At 38.8% G+C, this 23566-nt stretch overlaps 1 protein-coding gene across 1 annotated transcript in view; it reads left to right on the forward strand.

Annotated features, from left to right (window-relative positions):
• The window catches only part of psmb7 (proteasome 20S subunit beta 7), a 61941-nt gene that overhangs the window by 26786 nt on the left and 11589 nt on the right, over positions 1-23566 (forward strand). Inside the window, exon 6 of the mRNA XM_043719696.2 lies at positions 10478-10536. Coding sequence (XP_043575631.2) covers positions 10478-10536 — 59 coding nt within the window. The remainder of the gene's footprint in view (positions 1-10477; positions 10537-23566) is intronic.

Raw genomic sequence — 23566 nt, forward strand, 5'->3', positions numbered from 1 at the left:
TAGAAATAATCCTACACAGTTGAAGGGAAAATTTTGTTTAAAACCTTTGATAGCACATAGGTGGCATGGATGATACTTGATTCAAAATAAAATCTTGCATTTGTAAATGCAGTGCCTTTCTACATCACTTGACTGATCCATTGTCATAATAGCTACAACCTGTACAGGCTACCTACCTCTAATGCCATACCATGTTAGAGTCCTGTCTGAAGGAGTACTATACTTTGCCGAATATCTGACATTGCCTAACACTTTGCCATTATTCAGTGTGGGGGCATCATATGTTGGAAAACCTTCAAATAATTATTAACATTAATAATGCAAAGAAGCAACAAACAAAACCGCTCCATTTCCTTCTCGAAATAGATGTGATGTTTGCCTTTCAATTTAGCCAAAGAATGATTACTTCGCACAACGCTCATCCATTGGAAGCAAGATTTTTAAGTCCTTCCTGGCATGTTCCATCCAGTACTGTATTATGGTGAAGGAATGTTCCTCCTCCTCAATGTCCCAGTCGTCTGACTTGAAAGATTGCTGTTACTCTACCGAGTCTTCAACATCTTTCAAAGTCCCTGTTTGCATGCTGTAGCTTCAGGAGGCCTATTGTCTGTTCTGAGTAGCTGTTTTGAAGAATGAGCTGTAATGTATCAGTCAGGGGGTTATCTAACAGAGTCATCAACTATGGTCACAAAAGGTAGCCCTTGTCTGCCAGTTAGGCATCCTTGTAAGATATCTGGCCCTTGAAGCAGAAACCTGAGCGTTATCAAAGATATGGGCAGCTTTCAGAGTTCTTGGAGGAGACCTTTAAGATGTGCCACTGATGATCATAGTGGATCATGAATCCTTTTGTAAAGTCTGTCACATTAAATATGGTACTTTCTACATGTTGCACTGACTGTAATGCCCTGCACCTGGGGAAGTCGGCTACAACTTAGACATTCAAATACTGCTGTGTGGTTGTAGCACCAACCTAGTCATGGGAAAATGAGATGAAACATGATGTGGTACAAATTTTATCAACAATAGCTGCCATACATTCATGTGTTGAGAATTGTGAGATCACTCACAGGTCCCCAATGGATCCTTGGAAGTAGGCAGTTGTATAAAAATTTAGTTCAGCTGCCACCTGGATAGCCACCCACCCCTTCTTAAAGCCTGCTGTAGGGCATGATATGGTTCTGTGACGGTGAGTAAGGACATCCTCCGTCGAGAGCGGTAATGCATCTTGCTTATCTGGAAGAAATGGCTTTAAGGACCATGGACTCTGGGCCTCCTGTGCCACCGCCACACCCTGAAAGGACCTTTAGCTGCAACCTCTTCATGTTGTGGCTATTCATAGAACATACAACATTACAGAGCAGTACAGGCCCTTTGGCCCTCGATGTTGCGCCGACCTGTCATACCAATCTGAAGCCCATCTAACCTACACTATTCCATGTACGTCCATATGCTTGTCCAATGATGACTTAAATGTACTTAAAGTTGGCGAATCTACTACCGTTGCAGGCAAAGCATTCCATACTCTTCGTACTGTCTGAGTAAAGAAACTACCTCTGACATCTGTCCTATATCTATCACCCCTCAATTTAAAGCTATGCCCCCTCGTGCTCGCCATCACCATTCTTGGAAAAATGCTCTCCCTGTCCACCCTATCTAACTCTCTGATTATCTTATATGTTTCTATTAAGTCACCTCTCAACCTTCTTCTCTCTAACGAAAGTAACCTCAAGTCCCTCAGCCTTTCCTCATAAGACCTTCCCTCCATACCAGGCAACATCCTAGTAAATCTCCTCTGCACCCTTTCCAAAGCTTCCACATCCTTCTTATAATGCGGTGACCAGAACTGTACACAATACTCCAAGTGCGGCCACACCAGAGTTTTGTACAACTGTAGCATAACCTCATGGTTCCGGAACTCGATCCCTCTATTAATAAATGCTAAAACAATGTATGCCGCCTTAACAACCCTGTCAACCTGGGTGGCAACTTTCAAGGATCTGTGTACATGGACACCAAGATCTCTCTGCTCATCTACACTACCAAGAGTCTTACCATTAGCCCAGTACTTTGCATTCCAGTTACTCAGACTAAAGTGAATCACCTCACACTTGTTTGTATTAAACTCCATTTGCCACCTCTCAACCCAGTTCTGCAGCTTATCTATGTCTCTCTGTAACCTACAACATCCTTCGTCACTATCCACAACTCTACCGACCTTAGTGTCGTCTGCAAATTTACTAACCCACCCTTCTATATCCTCATCCAGGTCGTTTATAAAAATGACAAACAGCAGTGGACCCAACACCGACCCTTGCGGTACACCACTGGTAACTGGACTCCAGGATGAACATTTCCCATCAACCACCACCCTCTGTCTTCTTTCAGCAAGCCAATTACTGATCCAAACTGCTATATCTCCCACAATCCCATTCTTCCGCATTTTGTACAATAGCCTACTGTGGGGAACCTTATCGAATGCCTTGCTGAAATCCATATACACCACATCAACCGGTTTACTCTCATCTACCTGTTTGGTCACCTTCTCAAAGAAATCAATAAGGTTTGTGATGCACGGCCTCCCCTTCACAAAACTCTGCTGACTATCCCTAATCAAATTATTCTTTTCTAGATGATTTTAAATCCTATCTCTTATAACCTTTTCCAACACTTTTCCAACAACTGAAGTAAGGCTCACTGGTCTATAATTACCAGGGTTGTCTCTATTCCCCTTCTTGAACTGGGGAACCACATTTGCTATCCTCCAGTCTTCTGGCACTATTCCTGTAGACAATGACGATTTAAAGATCAATGCCAAAGACTCGGCACTCTCCTCCCTAGCTTCCCAGAGGATCCTAGGATAAATCCCATCCGGCCCAGGAGATTTATCTATTTTCTCACACTGCAGGATTTCTAATACCTCCTCCTTGTGAACCTCAATCACACCTAGTCTAGTAGCCCATATCTCAGTATTCTCCTCGACAACATTGTAGTTTTCTAGAGTGAATACTGTTGAAAACTATTCATTTAGTGCTTCCCCTATCTCCTCTGACTCCACACACAACTTCCCACTACTATCCTTGATTGTCCCTAATCTTACTCTCGTCATTCTTTTATTCCTTAAATACCTATAGAAAGCCTTAGGGTTTACCCTGATCCTATCCGCCAACAACTTCTCATGTCTCCTCCTGGCTCTTCTGAGCTCTCTCTTTAGGTCTTTCCTGGCTACCTTGCACCCCACAAGTGCCCTAACTGAGCCTTCACATCTCATCCTAACATAAGCCGCCTTCTTCCTCTTGACCAGAGATTCTACTTCCTTCGTAAACCACGGCTCCCGCGCTCTACAGCTTCCTCCCTGCCTGACAGGTACATACTTATCTAGGAGACACAGGAGCTTTTCCTTGAATAAGCTCCTCATTTCTAATGTGCCCATTCCCTGCAGTTTCCTTCCCTATCCTATGCTTCCTAAATCATGCCTAATTGCATTATAATTGCTTTCCCCCAGCTGTAACTCTTGCCCAGTGGTATACACCTATCCCTTTCTATCACTAAAGTAAACATAACAGAATTGTGATCACTATCACCAAAATGCTCACCTACTTCCAAGTCTAACACCTGGTCGGGCTCATTACCCAGTACCAAATCTAATGTGGCTTCGCCCTTTGTTGGCCTGTCTACTTACTGTGTCAGGAAGCCCACCTGCACACACTGGACAAAAACTGACCCATCTATAGTACTCGTACTATAGTGTTCCCAGTCAATATTTGGAAATTTGAAGTGCCCCATGACAACTACCCTGTCTCTCTCACTCCTATCGAGAATCATCTTTGCTATCCTTTCCTCTACATCTCTGGAACTATTCGGAGGCCTATAGAAAACTCCCAACAGGGTGACCTCTCCTTTCCTGTTTCTAACCTCAGCCCATACTACCTCAGTTGACAAGTCCCCAAACATCCTTTCTGCAATTGTAATACTGTCCTTGACCAACAATGTCACACCTCCCCCTCTTTTACTATCTTCTCTGTTCTTACTGAAACATCTAAATCCTGGAACCTGCAACAACCATTTCTGTCCTATTCAGCAGCTGCTAGAGGTTGTTGCTGGCCCCAGGCTTGCTGAAGCATTTGTTTCTCCTCCGTTTCTTTGGGGCTTTCTTGTACCTTGACCACAATGACAATAGAGCATTGAATATCAAATACAATCCTTTATCCAAAATCTGAAGGTTTTCGTTAAGTCTTTTTATCCATAACAATTTATTTGGCGTGCAAACAGTTAACCTAACTCTACACCCATTCGACCCAATTCACTCAGATTTCACGTGGTGGGGTGGCCCAGCACTGGCAGGTGTCAGTTCTGTCTCGGGGCTTGTAGTACTCACTGGTGCATCTGCTGTTCAGTAAGATTTATTTAATTTCACCGTCAAATTGTCACTTATTCCGAAATCCGAAAAATTCCAGATTCCAAAAGCCAGCTGGTCACATGGGTTTTGGATAAAGGATTGTGTACTTGTACTATAAATAGAATGCAAGAAGAAATCAGCTGTCAGCCCTTGTGCAGCCTGAGGGATTTTGGATAGTTTTTGTGAATTGTGGCCGACAGGTGATATTCTAAGTTTGCCTGTGATTGTTTCTGCTTCACAGAGACGATTATGTTCGTTGGTCAATTGTATTGATCAGTGACATGGTCAAGATTGCTTATTGCCAGGATTTGTATTTGATGCAGTTGATCACTGCTTGCGTTTCATGCAGAATTCTATGATTATAGATATCTTAAATCTGCACTGTTTTGATGCCTGGTTAATGCAATTGCCCCTTGAAGGACTTCACGTCACTCACGAATAGAATCCGCTTCCTCACATGGGCCAAAAAAATCTCTTCGTCGACTGTAGGTGCAGTCGCAGCCATTTTTCTATTCCATTGTGAATTTGCAGTTCAGACAATCGAAGGCAACACAGCATTTGACAAAGTAAATAGCAGGCTCTGTCTCTTAATGTAGATAAGCCCTCCCATCCCAAAATGCTGCCATCAATATCCATATTTGACTTCTCCAACTTGTCTACTGCTGCAGTGGCCCCTGTAAGCCCCTATGACTTTCAGTGATCAGACCCCCAGGACTGATCGGAACCCTTCCCCATCCCTTGGGAAAAATGGGACCACAGTTCCGAGTGACGAGACCCCTGACTGATTTCTGCAACTTCATGACTGCTAATCCCTGGACTGGCTGCATTGGACCTACATGATGGACTGTGGCCCACTGGCCGTGAATGCCCAAGCAATCTTCTGACTGTGTCCAAACCCTTGAACTGAGATTGGATGATATTCTTGACTGACAACTGTTCCCCTTGACTTAATTGAGGAAAGCTCCCCTTTGCCTTTGAGATCTGCTAAATTGGTTGAGGACACTGTATTTGCTGCTGGTACATGTTTCAGTTGTGACACTGATGTAGCACAGTGCCATACAGCCACATGGCCATACCCTTAACTGATCACTGCTGGCAACCATGACCAGTTGCCTGGCTTTGTCAGTACTGCAAGGCAAGGGAAGGAGGAGATACTGTGAACTTTCAAATTGATGCAAAGTGAATGAGCACTCAGAGAAACAAGCTAAGTGCCCTAAGAAGGATGTTGTTTGATGCATGAATGGGTTTCTATCTCTGTGCAAAGTGAGCAACATCTCAATGAAAGTTGGTGAGTTCTAAAGTGTGGTATTGAGGTGATGATTTGGTATTCTAAGTGAGTCAGAGTTATGCCATGGTGATAAGTGAGGCTCGTGCATGCCCAATACAACCCTCTTTAAGTAAAGAATGCTAGCAGTCACTGGCTAAGAATCATTCCTTGACTTGTTGGGGACCGCTATCCAAGCCACAGGCCTGGAGAAGCAAGTTGTGAGCTGAAACCACCTGCTCTTACTCTCCAGTTGGGAAATGACACTGTCAAGTTTCTCTCCACTGCCTGGGAAAATAGCAAGCAGCATATAAATGGGGTGGGATTGGTAATAATGGGATGTTAATCCATACAATAGGCCTCTTGCTACGTACTAGCAAGATTCTTATTTCACTGTTAAAGCCTCTGGTGTAAAATTGGACTTTTATTTTTCAACATTGAGGATCTCATTTTCCTGTTCTGACCATATTTTACCAATGACTCTCAACATTGCCCAAGGAGTTCGGGGGCTAGGAAGACTTCATCCTCGTTTCTCTGTCCTCCGATCCTGCCAATTATGAAAGTTTTCAGCATTTGCTGCTTTTAATCTTATAGTTTGTTTTTTCTATTGACCTAAGTCCTCCTTTGTTATAAACCAGTGTCCAATCTGAACCAAGTCTAGATAGAATATAAGTTTGTTGTTGTGTTATTCCACAAAAGGACTATAGAGAATTATTGAATTTGCACTTGCCAATTTGTCTGCTCATGTCTTCACCCAAAACATAACTGTCAATTATCAATTACTATCCGAGACAGGCATCTACCCTGAAGATTTGGAATCCAATGAAGTGGACAGTTTCAATGTTCTGTTCTGAAGAATTTGTACAGTTGTTAGGTGAACCTAGCTCTCAGTAAAAGAGCTGGAATTGTTCTTGAGAGTAGCTACTGGAGTGCAGTCTCTGGAATCCAGGGGATTGCAGTCTTTCATTGTGTTGGACTTTGATGAAGGGTCTTTGCAAAGAGTATCAATGTTCGATCTCTGGAAGGGAGGAATTCTCATTCATTGTGAAGGAGACAAGGTTTCAAAGAGTATTAGTCACCCACAATGTCGTCCTTCTCAGGGTGAGTTCCTGAGAAGTCATTGGAATCTTTCTTGACCATAATTAGTGCTTTTTTATGCTGTTTGGGACATTAAACCACGACACACTGTCCGAAGAGTCACCTTTCCAGACTCATTTCCCTACATTTTCCCCTGACCAATGCATCTAATACTATGGGCAATTTAGCATGGGCAATGCACCAAACCTTCACATCTTTTGGAATGTAGGAGGAAACCAGAGCACCTGGAGGAAACCCATGCAGACATGGGGAGAATGGGCAAATTCCACACAGACAGTCGCCCAAGGGTGGAATTGAACCCGGGTCCCTGGCTCTGTAAGGCAGCAGTGCTAACCACTGAGCCATGGTGCCGCCCACATTCTCACATTAATTCTGCATATTAGTAGTATGGGTTGTATATGTGCATGTACAGAGTAGATTGTTTTGTGATTCTAATTTTGTATAGTAAAGATTTTATGAAAAATATCATTAAAGCTTTTGCTATTATTCTATTGATAAGTACCTCGGATCTCAAACTTTGTCTACTTTAAAGAAAATGTTACTGGTCCCTCGTCAGACTGTAACATAAATTTGGCAGTGTCATTACAGATCATAACACCCTGTGTTTCTTTTCGTAGAGTGTTGAAGAACATGTACCAGGTTGAGGTATTGAGACTGAGTGTATCTCTCAGATGCAAGAAATTAGGGAGAAAGAAGGGGAAAACGATTATGTATACAGTGTGTTATCACATTTTCAGGAAACCTTAAAGGTTTCTTAACTTTATAACTACTAAACACTTTTTTATTTTAAGAAAGGCAGTCATTGTTTTAAGGAAAGGAAATGCAGTAGCCATTGTGCACAAAGCAGATCATATAATCTCTGGCTAGTCGTACTAGTTGAGGTACGAATGTTGGTTGTGTCATCATTTAGGTTTACCTAGGTAAGCAGGAATTTAACATTTCATCCGGAAGATGGCAATGCAACACTTCCCTCAACATGTCACTTAATTTCAAACCCAGAATATTTGTTCACATTCATAACAGGGTTGAACTCATGGTTTTTTGACTTGGGCAAGATTTTTTTTGCCAACTGAACTAAGCTGATACTGTTTCCCTTTATTTCATTCCAGTAGATATGCACCCAGAAAATTAAGTGTTTTGATACATGCTTTAAATCTTCAGTAGGCTGTTGTTGCTTATTACATACCCTTTCGGTTTCCTGCTGCTTCAGGCAATGTATTTTGTCACAGAAAATTGCTCCATTCTAATCGTGCTGAATTTAAAGATATTTTATCCAAGGGTTATCTGTCAGATTGAATATGACTATTCAGCAGACTGATCAATTTATTTCTTGTAAATCTGGTGCTTCTAGGCAATGTATTTGATCTATAATCGGACTGCTTAAATGTTGCTGATGAGAAAGTCAGTATTTTTTTCTCAACATTATAACTGTCAAGTTGTATTATGCCATTACATATTCACCAGAATTGATAAAGTCAGCAGGACATCTCATTCAAAAGCCTTTAATCGCTACCTCTTTTCAATTCAAATCCATTGTGGAGGTCGGCCAGTGTTCACAAATCACTTTAAATGGGAAATGCTGTTCCTTGTGCAGGCCTGCTAAATGAGAGGTAGTATGTAGAGTTACTTAAAACAGTAATAAATGCCAAAAAGTTATTTTAATTGGATTGAAAAATAGGCACCAAATGCATTTTTCAGCAGAAATAGAAGTTTCTAAACCATTTAGTAACTATATAGCAGATGGGATGATGTGTTTTAAAGCCCCATGCTTTGCTCTGTGTGGCACAAATTGTTAACATTTCTCATTTTCAAAATGATGCTGAATTGCTTTTAATGTCTAATATAGAAGCTGTTACATAGATGTTATATGGGAGCATTAGATGTTGGGTAAGATTACACCACATGTAGTTGCTGTCCCATCTCATTGGATATTCATTGACCTTTTGAAATTGACAAATAACCTATTTTTATACCATTTTAAAATGTTGCAATCAATTTGGAGAGTTTAGTGATCCTTTCCTTATTTTTGGCAGCCCAAATGGAGGGGTACAGTGGTTTAGCTTATAAAATGTTGATCAACAGACCTCAGTGAAAGATCTCTAAGCAGAACATTTTAATATGCAACAAATGAATAGAACAAGATGGAATTTGTCCAGTGAACTGTCTTGATGGTAACCTCTGCATCATTTGTTGACGCCACTCCTCTGTGGCTCATTTGTTGCTGACCCCATGCTTTTGTTGCTTCTGGCCCTGTCTATTTCACTGCCAATTCTTCCGCATTCAGTGATACGTAAAATATGAAGTCAACCAAAATTCTGCTTGAGTCTCAGCTTGAAGCAAATCCCATTTCTCTATCATACTAGAGTTTAGCCTAAAGATTGTAGATGAACATAAATTGTTGTTAACTTGCAATCCAGAGTTTGCTTACTGTAAATAGCGTTTGTGACAGGTACTCTGAAGGCAATAGGTTTATTGCCTGGCCTGCATACAATTTTTCCACAGTTTGGTCAAACACATTGCTGTGAGGTGATCACATACATTGACTTTCCAATCCTGGACTTTTTGTTTTGTGAGCTCCACCTTCACATTCAGAAAGCTAAACTCAGATTGTTTCCCTAATGACTTCAATAATTGTGTGCATGGGTTGCCTGGTAAGGAAAGGAATAAGAGATTTATTGTAAATCAATTTTAACATTAGATCAAAACCTTCCATCTCTGTAGTGCCTTGTCATGTCCTCAGCTATTCCAAAGCACCTCACAGCCTTTGAATTGCTATAAGTGTAATCATTATTACAGTGGCAAATGTGGTTGTAACCTTCAATGCACCTGCAAGCAAAAAATGAGAAGGATGAGATATAACTGCATTGGAAGTGATGATTGAGGAGGAATGTTGGACTGTTTCACTGAATATAGAATCTTTTATATACATTTGAATAGTTGATGGGACACTGTTTCAAAACTCATTCAAAAGACAATATCTCTATAATGCAGCATTCCTTCAGTATTGCATTGATAATAGCAGTCTGGATTATATGTCCAATTTCTGGAATGGGTTTAAACCAGACTCTGAGATTTGAGTAGTTTGAAGGAAAGCATACTGAACCTTGAGTATTTCAGCAGTCGTTCTTTTAGTCATTTTAACCCAGCGTCAGAACTACCTTAATTCTGGCCTTGGTTTTCTTTCTTAAAATGTTCAGTTTGCTCCTGAATTCTATAGTAGAATTGAGCCATTGATAATATTGTTCTCAAAAATATCTTCTAAACTTACACATTCTCCCAGTACTGTTGCTAGATTTTATACCTGAAAGGGCTAATTTGTCATCAGAGAGGTGCATTCCCACCAACTGGCAATATGATTTTATTTTCAAGATAATGTATGGTATGGTATGGTAACCAACACAAAACAGACTTGCTACTGCATGTGCATCTGTAACCCCTGGATGGTTAGTAGAACTGGAATTAATTTGATTTGGAAGTCAATTCCCAAAACAAATTGGAAAAAATATAGAAAGTTTGAATAATTTGAGATTGCTTTATTGTTAGCTCAGCCGGGGAACAGAGGAAAGGAAAACAAGTTGTGTTCGTCTGTCTTCAATCCATCCAATCTGTGTACCAATGATCTTTAACAATGCAATATTAACTGCAGTACATGTGTATATATAAGTAATAATGTGTTCTCTGTTAACCTTTGCAAATATGTGTTTTTTATTCTTAAACAGGTTCTGGATCTTTGGCTGCAATGGCCGTATTTGAAGATTGCTACAAGAAAGACATGGAGGTAAGAATGTGACTAGTATAAATAATAACTGATAAGCAGCTCATTCTTTTTTTTTCATTAATAATACAAAGAGAAAGAAGAATCCAAATCATAATTTTCATTCTTTAATTTTGTTTCCCAAAGAAGTGAATGTATTTATGTGTTTAAAAACTAGACTTTAAGTATGATTTAATGAAAGAGACCACAAAATATTGCAGATGTTGGAAGTCAGGAACAACCAGTGATAATGCTGGAGAAACTCAGCAGGTCTGGTAGCATATGTGGAAGGAAAAACAGTTTAGTTTTGAGTTTGGTATGACTCTTCTTTAGAATTGAAACATCAACTCTATTTCCTGCTCTCTCAGATGCTGCAAGACTTGCTGAGTTTCTCCAGCAGTTTCTATGTTTATCTATGCCAGAGGCCAATTAGCTTAGCTTTATTGCCATTAGGTATGAGGGTTGATGCCATATTAGATTCTCTTTTTACTTTCTTATCTACCCCTCATCTGAATAAATTATTAATCTTAATGCAAAAATTGTTTCAAGTCTAATATGCATTGCAGTTATTTTAGATTTGATGCTGGTCAAAAGAAAAGGTGCATTATGAAAATTAAAGACTCAAGTAAAGTTTGTATTATAGAGAAATTCTAGATTTCAATAAATTATGAAACTTTGAAAATATACATTTTGATAAATTTTCAATTAAAACTATTGGCAAGGAGTAGTCAAGTTACACTAATTTAGAAATTATACAAGGAATGATAAAACAAATAAAATTCTGAAAGTATCGAGGATTTTTTCCAAGTTCTTAAGAGTATGTATTATTTATGAAAGGATAGTGTTTATTCAAGAAAATAAGTTAGAGATGGAACGTATCTTCAAATCATTGACAAATATGGGCCACATAAAGGAAATACTATTTAACTTTAAGTTGGATTTCAAAGTCAGAGATTACAAGTGTACAATTGGCTCATCTCATTTGAGAATGGAGAAAATGTTCTTTTCATCTACAAAGTAGTAAACTTATAAAATAGTCTGCTTCTGTGTTGATTCCTTGGAGAGTTTGATGAAAAGTTTTGTTCACATTATTTTTATTTTAAATTGAGCAGAAGAAAGAAAGGAAATAGGTAGCCCCTAAACTTGTGTCTACACACAGCTAAGATCTGAAAGCAAAGAATATTATAGCACAGGAACAGGCCTTTCGGCCCTCCAAGCCTGCGCCGATCCAGATCCTCTATCTAAACCTGCTGCCTGTTTTCTAAAGATCTATATCCTTTTGTTCCCTGCCCATTCATGTGTCTGTCTAGATACATCTTAAACGATGCTAACGTTCTCTTCCTCCTCCCCGCCCCCCGCACCATCTCCACTGGCAATGTATTCCAGGCACCCATTGCACTCTGTATTAAGAACTTTCCTTGTTTACCTCCTCTAAACATTTCCCCTCTCACTTTGAACTTGTGACCCCTAGTAATTGAGTCCTCCATTCTGGGGAAAATCTTTCTTGCGATCCACCCTGTCTATACCTTTCAGGGTTTTGTAGGCCTCAATCAGGTTCCCCCCTCAACCACCTCCTTTCCAATGAAAATGATCCTAATCTACTCAACCTCTCCTCATACCAGCATACCTTGCATACCAGGCAACATCCTGGTGAACCTCCTCTGCACACTCTCCATATTTTGGTAATGGGGCGACCAGAACTGTACGTACTATCCAAATGTGGCCGAGCCAAAGTCTTACGCAACTTAACATGACCTGCTAACTCTTGTGCTCAATATCCTGTCCGATGAAGGAAAGCATGCCATATGCCGCCTTGACCACTCTACTGACTGCGTTGCCACCTTAAGGGAACAATGCACCTGAACACCCCAAATCTCTCTGTACATCAATTTTCCCAAGGATTTTTCCATTTACTGTATAGTTTGCTCTTGAATTGGATCTTCCAAAATGCATCACCTTGTATTTGTCCAGATTGAACTCCATCTGCCATTTCTCTGCCCAATTTCTCTAATCTATTTTTATTCTGCTGTATTCTCTTGACAGTCCCCTTCACTATCTGCTACTCCACCAATCTTAGTGTCATCTGCAAACTTGCTAATGAGGCAACCTCCACCTTCCTCCAAATCATTTATGTATATGTGATGGAACCAAGTAGTTGCACTTCTTTTGAAGAACCTAAATGGGTAACAACAATTGAGGAAATTAGTCCAGCCAGAAGACAACAAAGTTTACTATACTATCATACCAAACAAAAGAAGGATTTATGGAAAAGGACAGTAAGATGCATACATTGAGGATTAATCACATTTGAAAATTAGTTGATTCATTATTGAACATGAATGTCAGAAGGAGCATTAATATTTTCAGTAAACAAGGCAACTGTAGACACTATCCAGAAGGAGGATAAGTGTAGTTTGACCTTACATAAACTCTTGATAAAAATGGCCCACAGTTTCTGACCTGATCTCAATACATGTGCCTTTAAGTTTATTTGTAAAAATATCTTTGCATCTTCTACTTATCCAAATTTAAATTTTGTAGACCTGAGTTGAGGAAAATAATCCTCCACATCCTGCTGTGTCAGCAAAAATGTTTCACCATTTCTGTCCATAACCAGGCTAGACTACCAAAGTAGATCACATCCTGAACTGATTGATATTTCTAGCATGGAAAAACATAGTCACATTAAAAGTCTTTGCAGGTTTCTGGCAGCATGACTGTGACTATTGACCTGAGTGTCAGATGTTTAAAGACGTTATTTTTATAGATGCATTTTCATTTTTGGACAGTAGACTAGTGTGCAAGTCGAATGAGGCAGAGCTACAATAATAAAACTATGTTAGCATTCAGGAGAACAAAGGAAAGCAGTTGACACGTTTTGAGTCAGCACATTTTATTCCTTATGCCGAATTGTCTGCTGTATCTCTTCAAAAGAAGAAAATTTGGAGTGCAAAGTTCATAACGTTGTACCAGCCTTACATTCATTAGAACAGCTTTTCTTTTTACCCAGCAAGTTGGAGACATTTTTAAAATTAAAGAACATTTAAAATTCCATATCGTACTACAGTAGAGCAAAGAAGGGACCATCATGGGGGATGTTTTAAAACGAAATAAATGTCAGTTTAGGTTAGATGGAAGGTTGTTATTTAAAATAAGAATACTGAACTCCCAACCTGTTCCTTCTAGTTGTAAGAGACCGTGATTGGGTAGCTTGGGGCAGGGTGAGGTGTTGCAACCAATCCATACTCAGAAGGGATGGTGTATGCTCCATTTTTCTATCATTTCAAATTTAATCCCACTCGGCCAATTTCCAGAATTTATGGAAATTCAACAATTAAAAGAATGTAATGATGCTGGATCCATGAGCTAACTGTCTTTTCACTTACTCATGGTTCCCATCAGACCCTCCGGAACTCTACTCATCCTCCAAGCCTTTAATATAGGCCCTTTTGTCCCCCACACATACGCAGGCCCACGTACGCATATGTGGTTACGGACATATGGGAAGGAATGTGCTCGATGCCTTTTGTTTGTGCTCTTACTGCAAAGATGAGCAAGCGGATAGAGGGAGAGACTCTGGCCAGAACTTTGTCAACAATCACATGACATCGGGTTATCGTCAAACAGGTTTATTTGAAACCACAAGCTTTCAGACCACCTGCTCCTTCCTCCAGCAATTAGTGAGAGAGAATACATCGGACACAGAATTTATGGTAAAAGATCAAAGGATCATACAACTTATGTATTGAACAAACCTAGATGGCTCTCAAATCTTTAAGCAGTTAGAATGGAGGTGCGGGTTTCAATTGATTAATATGTAAATCCCTGCCCCAAGATAACTTCAACTTTTAGCGGAATAAAAATGACACCTTGGGTCAGATGATGCATTTCAGGTGTGAGGCCATGTTTCAAGTCTGTTTGTGTCTCATCCTGGAGCCAGACTGATTTTATTTCTAAAGTAAGAATTTATAAAATGTTATTTTGTATTTATATTTATAAATTCCTACTTTGGAAATAAAAACAGTAAACTTGTTCATCTCAATACACTGAGACAAGGACGACCATCAATTTGACTGAGACAACGGAATCATCCTTGGACAAGCTAACCAGAGGTGTATGCACAGGAATTCCTAGAGGCCTGGTTTTCAACCCAGAATGCCATCAACAAGCATGTAGAAACAGACCGTATATACAAAAACTGGAAATGACTGCATTCATCTCAACAGACCAGATCTCTCAAATCTCAAGCAGAGTAGAACACTAATGCTTCACAGAAGTCGCACTGATGGTGTTACCTAGCATAGTGATGAAATGTCTGCATGACAACCCATCAGCTTGGCAAGCAAACCAACAACCACATCCACAACCTGAGCTACAAATCTTCGCAAAAATCTTAATGTAGGTGTCCAATGCAACAAAGTGACTTGCTAGAGTGGCAGTTGAGAATTAACTGTGTTGCTGAGGGTATGGAATCACATGTAAGCCAAAACAGGTGAGGACTTCAAATTTTCTTCCCTGAATGACATTCGTGAACAAGAATTGCAAATACAGTGCCATACAGTAGATGGGTGCATGTTGGAGACCGACGCCTGCTGAGTTAGTGATTATTTTTGCACTATGCGGACCAATAGCAAGCCAAAGCCAAGAATGGCATCTGTAATTGAGGAATATTGCCTCAGGCCAGATCAGGTAAGGATGGCTGATTTCCTTCCATAAAGAACAAAGCTGTGGGGATTCCATGCTTAGTGAACCAGACTGTTTTTTAAAACAATCACAATGATTGAGGCTAGTTTTATACTTCAGATTTATGTTAATTGAATTTAAATTCCACGAGGGCTGTGTAGGGATTTGAACCCATGTTTCCAGAGCATTAGCCAAGGTGTCCTGTTTACTAGTCAGTGACATACCACGACAATATCACTTCGCAGTTGTTTAACTAGTCTTGTTATTAAGTAGTTTTAAAAAATAATGCCCATTTATTTGTTTGAAGTACTACCTACCCTTATAATAAGGAACAGGGTGCAAATATTTCTGTATTTGCGTAGTTACCGACTAGGTAAATAGGTGAAAGGGCTGTTTCCCCATTCTTATGAAATTTTGACTGTTGGTTTTATACACTACTCGCTCCCTTTTATTTTTTCTACCTCTTTTTCTCCCCCCTAGATCCCTCTCGTTAGAGCATTGAAATGCAAAGTCTTATGATTTTAATATTATTTCGTCAGTTGAGTAACCTGTTCCTTTCAATAGTAAGTTTTTTTTTGTGTGAACTACATTATTAACCTCTAGTGACGCACAAGGATTTGAGCGTTTCTCAATGGTGAAATGACTGTTCTCCCAGGTCCTATCTTTCTGCTTTCTAATTTGAATCGATTTGTCTCAGCTCTTGGTATATATCTGTGAAACATTGAAATAAGTTTTTGTATGTATACATGTTCTTTAATTTACACTTTTCCCATTTCAATTATTTCCCCCTTAATGTGAACATTCAGTGAGCGCTAGCTTGCAATTCGAACTTGGGGATACAGCTCAACTACATATCTATGAACATATCTCATCATTTGAAATGCTGGACTGATTACCTTCCTTTTTCTGCTTCTGTCTGGAGTATTGTGGTCAATTATAATGTCCCTGTTAGAACAGAGTGGTGATCTTTCTGATTCTTGTGTTCTGATCTAGTTTTACCTGGACAGTGCACAAATTCTCTGAGACATTGGGGAGTCCTTTATTTGTTTCTCCTAATCAGCCACAAATAATTTAATGGTTATTATAAGTTCTCTTTTATTTTGTTGAACAGAGAAAAAACCTGTTCCATGAGCAACCAGTCTTGGGTAGGAATTGATAAAATTATCACTTTACATGTCTTATTTGAGAGGTCAATAATCTTAAATAAAAAAGAGCAAGAGAACTTGAAAAACAGCATATTGAGGTTTGAGTGGCGTATTTTTATGTCTTATGGTTGTGGAGGTTTAAATGGGAGGAGAACACAAAAAAAAGTATTGCCCTTTTCAGTATTTTATCTTATGTGCCATATGCAAATTCTCCTTTGTACAAACTGTCAAGTGCCTTTGCAGGACCAGAGTACCTAAAGGGTATGCATGGTACAGAATTTCACAGGATTACAATTCAAATGTAAATGTCCTGCAGTCCTTGATTTGGATTTGTTTACAAGCATTTGGAAAGCAATGAAACCAGTGTAATTATTTCAACAATTGAAATCTGTTGGAAATAAAAAAAATACCTGCTGCAATAAATATAATTCTTTGTTAAATAATGTTAAATAAAATGTAGACAGAATTGAAGTGGGCCTCTTTGATATGAACAAATAGGCTAGTTCTTCTCTTAGGTTGTCATGTAGTAAAGTCCCATGAGAAGCTCACCATGGCAGACGCTGAGCAATATTTATAAATCTATGACAGGCAATAATGGCAACTTGAAATATTCTTTTGCATGAATCTTGAGCAGTACTCAAAACTGGAGCCATATCAGATTTGTGATGGCAGCTGTTGAGCCCTACAGTCACATTTCTAGGCTTTGAAGATACTCCAGCTTAAAGAATAGAAGCTGGAGGCTTACTCTGTTTGTGTGGGTTGCTTGCACATGGGCTCACTGCCTTTTGAAGATGTGCCACTGCCAGTTCTGCCAGTGCCCGAGGCAAGATCATACCAGCAGGGGCTGTTTTCTTCTCAGCCTCTGAGTTGTAGTCTTCAGATGTAAGCAGCAAATGCTTTGTCAATGCCAGTAGCTTGATTGTCTGGTCCCTTGTTGCAATGCTGAGAGATAAGCTCTACCCAAGACCCTTCAGAGATGAGTGGTGAGATGGATGGTGATGTGCACAAGTGCCACTTCTACAGCCTGATTTATGGTATCATATTTTATACTGATGCAAGTACTGGCCTCCAGAGGGACACTTATGGATTGCTGAAGATCTGAGCAGTTTCAGTCCTGATGGGCCCATAGGCTTCAGAACTGTGATGCCAAGCACCAAACAACTACTATAGAACGATATTAATTTGTCATTTGGGCAGCTATGGATCTAGCTTAAACAATGAAAGCACTTCAACTCCTACAGAACTTATAATGCAGTGCTTTTACAAGGTAAAATGTGCATATTGCTGTTGTATTTGGATAGAGTTAGTGTTTTCTACTGGTAGTAAAATTAATTGAATATGAGAACACACAAATAGGGATAGGAATTAAATGCTTACTATATTATCCTCCATTAAATTGACTAGTGCCTCCATCTCCTACCTTTTTATTTTTACTGTGTCTACAACTGAGCTTAACGGACAAAGAAAGTAAAACATATATTTCTGCACTTCATTGTAGATTTTCAATTGTGTACTCCAATATTTATATAATTTTTTTAAAAATTACCTCTTAGTTTCTGATTTTTTAAAAATCCTTTCTCTCGTTTCATTTAATGTTCTCACTTTGACAGCTGTTGCCGTGAAATGGAATAACTTCAGCATTCTTTCCTGTCACCTTCTCTACTTCTCGGATTCCTGCCCTTAAAGTAAATGCTGAGCCATCTCAGTTTAAAATGCTTCGGAATCAGAGAGTTCTAACTTTGGGAGGCTAGAATGGTCTTATTTATCATGAATTGAACATAAGTGATTAAAACAGAGGCAGCTATTTCTCACAAATAAAAGGCATGTTTCCTATGAGTCCGGCTCCAATAGGTATTGAGAGATCTGAATCTGATCTGTGTAAATGGCTGCTTAATTTGTGTTTTAAAAGGCTGTGTTTGACACCCCAACTGCCACACTATCATAATGCCTGGAATATTTCCACCAGGAGTTGTGATGGCTTGCACAACATAATCAGTATCAGTAAGTTTTAGCATTTAGATGCAAGAGACTGTCAAATATAGGCAATTTCATGTTACACTAAGTTGCACTTAAGCTTGTTTAATGTAGTAGTATAATGTCCCGAAATCAATTCCAAAACCATTGATTGAGGGGTTTTCACAAAGACTCTTTGCTCCTTCACACATTGCCCGACCCCTGAGAAAAGCAGTGAGTAGGCTGCAAGCAAGAGCAGTGCGGGAAGTAGAAAACAGTGAGGTGGCAAGGAAGAATAGCACCAGTAGGTACGCAACAATCATAATAGTGACACCAAATTCCTGTTCCAGTCTGGTGTAACTGCACAGTGATGACATCAATGGCATGGCTTCGAGTTTCAGTTGATTGGAGGGAGATGCAATGTTCTTAAAATTTTCTTGGGGGAGTGAAAGGGAGCAAACTGAAAGTCAAGTGGGCTGCAATCTAGTGACCTGGTTAGAAGTGTGGGTTTAACTGCAAAATGAACCGATTCAGGCTTGGATGCAAACATTAACTAATTGACCACAGTTTAATAACTATATATATTTCAGGTACAGCAATGCCTGAATTTGTATGTTCATGTTTTCACAACTTTGAAATTTCTCATGATCCACTGCATTTGCTATTACGGTATCCATGAGAATGTCAGTAACAGACTTCACAATGTCTTTAGTGTTATGCTTCTGAGTTTACTGGAAAATAGTTGAAATTTCTCATTCAAACTCTTGACAATCACTTGAATGGAACTATAGTGTTAAACCTAGTCTCGAAAACTAAATGCCTACAATGACTAAGCACTCAGCTGTCAGTAACTACATTGTGATAAGTTGTGCATAGGAAACTAACCAGGTGCTGAAATTTATTTAATACAAGACAAAGCTGCAAAGAGGCTTTTTAAATGTCCGCTCACATTGATTAAACCCCTGAATTTAATCAAGGGATTAGTTCTAGAGTTAGAAGTATAATTAAGAATAAAAAGTAGATCTGTTGCTCAGCTAGAAATTGGATTTACGTAACGCTGTTGAAAGTAGTCAGCATCTTATGAATCGACATAGTGCTCCCCCATCAGGATTGATCCTCAGAATTGGTAGAATTAGCTATTCTTCATTATCTTGTACAGAAAATTTCAACTTATAAGTTATTCTGATCTCCGAAAGAAGTATCAAAGCTTGGACAATATCTACATTCAGTTATTGTATGGTGACAGTAAAAGGGAATGTATGTTTTTGTTGTTCTCAATATGCTGTGGTTCTGTTCGCCGAGCTGGAAGTTTTTGTTGTAAACGTTTCGTCCCCTGTCTAGGTGACATCCTCAGTACTTGGGAGCCTCCTGTGAAGCGCTTCTGTGGTGTTTCCTCCGGCATTTATAGTGGCCTGTCCCTGCCGCTTCCGGTTGTCAGTTTTAGTCGTCCGCTGTAGTGGCCGGTATATTGGGTCCAGGTCTATGTGTTTGTTGGCACATAGTTGTCAACAAACACATAGACCTGGACCCAAAATACCGGCCACTACAGCAGACGGCTGGATCTGACAACCGGAAGCAGCAGGGACAGGCCACTATAAATGCCGGAGGAAACACCACAGAAGCGCTTCACAGGAGGCTCCCAAGCACTGAGGATGTCACCTAGACAGGGGACGAAACGTTTGCAACAAAAACTTCCAGCTCGGCGAACAGAACCACAGCAACGAGCACCCGAGCTACAAATCTTCTCTCAAACTTTGAACATCTAACGTAATATTCTACAGGTAGGCTCAGTATAAATTGTACACTTGTCAGTAACAGCATCATTTACAAACTGAATGTTGCAATTTTTGAGCATAAACATCAGCAGTGGAGGCAGTCCTAATACCTTTAGTTGAGTTATAAATGGTTTCTTTAAAGATTATATTTGTGTGTACTCTTTTACTGTAGCACGTCCCAGTAGTTATAATTTACTTTATGCCCTAGAAATAACATTTGTGTTTTGGAAAACAAAATGCTTGGAGACAGCAGAAATTCCTCAAGACCACAGAAAAATAAAATGAGCACTGGCTGTCATGGGCCAATTATATTGAATTGTATTGCATTTGATACCTTATTTATAGTAGCAAATGGGATTTAGTTGAATACATCACATCGTTCGGCTCCTATTTACCACAATAATAGCGCAAATTTCAGAGCTCAGTGGCACCAGAGGTTGTTTCAATCTTTGTTATCCTATCACTAAACTGTGGCAGAAAATGCAACATTAGCAATAGTAGTGATACATAGTCACCATGAGCAAGACTGTCCCAAGGCCACATTTCTCGCTTTTATTAACTGTTATGAATGCGCAGTGGCAGTTCCGTTACAATGGAAAGTTGGCTGAAGTGGCCTTCATACATATTTTTTCAAATTCTTGAGGGAAGGCATATGAAAAGCAATTTTGCTGTTAGCGTGGCAGAAATTAACTCTGAAAACTTTTCTTTTATCCGCTGAATTACATACTTTAATCAATCTCATTTAGATCACATCTGTCAGATGGAAAATAGGAGTGTAATGACAGGCTGCATATGAATTCAGTGTTTGTTACTGACAGTGATCCAAACAGCCTGTGTGTGCCTGCCACAGGGCTCAGGTGTGGAAGTCCACAGGCTACTACCACCAGCTGACATTTTGAGTTTTAATGACTCCATAGGAAGGTGACCGCTTGCTGTGAGGTTTGCTTACCAGATCAAGACAGCAGGCAATGGAGATAAAGCAAGACTATTAGTGTCGTGAATACTCTGACAAAGCAGTTTTTAAAAAAAAGTCTTGAGGCTCTTGGACTGTCGTGTCATTATTTCAGTAGATTTAGTCTCTGTCTTGACTGTTCGGACAATTACTCTATAACCTGGAGGAAATAAAATTGCCCATTTCATAAAAAGACTTATGAATATATTAATTTTCTTTTCCCATAGGAGTACTTTTTAAAAAAAAATGTATTTTATTGAATTATGCAACATGGAGCAGGCTTACAGAATGCATTATATATATTAGTTTATTTTCAGTAGCTTTGTGCAAGTATGTTTTATGTGTAAAGAATTTATTTAGACACAAACAATTCATTTGGCATAATCTAACTGCTTTATTTATATTGAATTAGATATTAATGGTGACTGTGAATTAATCTATTAAATTTTTATCAGCAATGATTGTAACCAAATCAGTGTTTTTTAAAGATATCCTGCTAATGAATTAATTTAAACTTGACTTACTAATCAAAACCTATCTTGAAAGCAACCAAAGGCTTTAGGGGCAGCAGATGTTAAATTTGCATTAAAAGTAACAATAGTTAATATAAGAACAATTAGATCAGTGGGCAAAAGGCATTTTGAATTCATAATCATACTTATTAGACAATTATTTCCATTGTTAATTTTAGTGTTTGGCTTTTTTTCTCAAAACTTTCAGTTAAGGCTTTAGAAAGAAATGCAGGAAGTATTGTCTTTATATTTTAAAAGTCCACTGCATTGTTTATTGATTTTGCTTTTCTATAAGATATTCTGATAAACTATAAATGTCACTTGAAAAAATTGCAAAAATTAACCATCCCAAATTCTGTAACAGGTTTGACAGAATATTCATAGGTGCTACAAAACAACTTAAAAATAGGAAGTATTAGAAACTGCTTGAACAGTTTATATTGCATATAAGTATTAAAATCATGTTTTGCAATCAGCTAAAATTCCAAGTAACTCATCAAAAATAAAATTTGGTGAAGGATTGCTGATCATAGACCATAATAATGAGCCCAGATTATTTTGCATGCTTTTCATTAAACACAATGGCAAGAGCTATACGTTAATAATGCACCACATTATCAAAGCTTAGCAGTAAAATTATATTGTATAGTGATTTGGATCACTTGAACTGTATGTATTTACTTGCCATTTAATTTGCACTATACAGTATTGTGAAAAATAACATCATTAAGTAGTTGCATAAGCAATTAAGGATGGCCTGCGTTTAACCTGACAGTTTTTAAATTATTTGAAATCAGTACCACTTCTGCAGATGTAGGAAACATTCAGCAAGTTGGACGGTGTTAGTAAAGGAAAGAAATGATGACATTTTAGGCACTACCCATCTTCAGAACTGGTTTTTGCAGTGCTGATGAAGCAATATGCCTGAAAAGGAAACGTTCTTCTTCCTTAAAGATGCTTCCTGACTTAGAGTTTTTTTCCAGCATTTCCTGTTCATGTTTCAGATTACCAGCATCTGCAGTTTTTCTTGTTCTATTTTTCTTGGTGTTCAATCTAAGAATAGAGCAAATGCAATAGCAGCAGAGAGAAAATGAACAAAAATATATTAGCTAGAACAACTTATAGTCCTTTTGGGCACCACGGAATAAGACTTTGCTGGGTCTGCTGCAATTAAATTTTAATTACAATATCGTTTGGTATTTTACCAAAGTCGAAGATGCCAATAACTATTAGTTAGATTTAATTTTGATATTGGTAAAATTGTTAAAATTCATGTGACTTTTTGGTGAAGAATGGAGCTAGAACTTAGTCTGAATAGGTGTAGATCCACTGGCCGAAAGTTCAGCTTGTTCCTCCAAAGCTGAGAAATTCCTTCATCCAGAGAGTGTTGAGCCTGTCAAATTCTCTGCCACAAAAATTGGTTGAGACGTAAGCATTGAATGTTTTCAAGAAGGAGTTAAATGTAGTTCTTCAGGCTGAGGGGATCAAATGTTATATGAGGAGAAAGTGGGAGTAGGGTAATGAGTTTAATGAACAGCCATGGTCACACCGAATGACGGAGCGCGGTCTAAAGGCTGAATGGCTTATTTTTGCTCCTATTTTCTATGTTTACAGATATGTCTCCAATTAATGTCAACCATCTGAATATAATTAGCCTCTAATTGAGAAACAATTAACAGGAATGTTGTCCAATTATTTTGTAGATTAAATGATTGAGTACAAAATTCATGTTAAAAGATGTATTCCAATTTCTTTAGCACAAATCACAGCTGACTCTCGCACGCAATATTGAGGGAATGTTGCATTGTCTTAGGTGCCTCTTTCAGTTGAAACACTAAATTGAGGCCCATCTATTCTCTCTAGATGTAAAATCTAGATGTAAAGATCCCATAGCATTATTTCAGAGAAGAGCAGGGAAATCATTCCTGATGTCCTGGCCAATATTTCTCTCTCAGTTGTGTTGTAAAATAGATTATCTGGTCATTGTAATTTAGTTGTTTTTGGATCTTAAATTATTTCCTATGTTGCATAATT

The sequence above is a fragment of the Chiloscyllium plagiosum genome, unplaced genomic scaffold (genome assembly GCF_037043375.1).
Source record: "Chiloscyllium plagiosum isolate Xiang-an unplaced genomic scaffold, Cpla_swu_hap1 HiC_scaffold_21, whole genome shotgun sequence".
In the NCBI taxonomy this organism is placed as follows: domain Eukaryota; kingdom Metazoa; phylum Chordata; class Chondrichthyes; order Orectolobiformes; family Hemiscylliidae; genus Chiloscyllium; species Chiloscyllium plagiosum.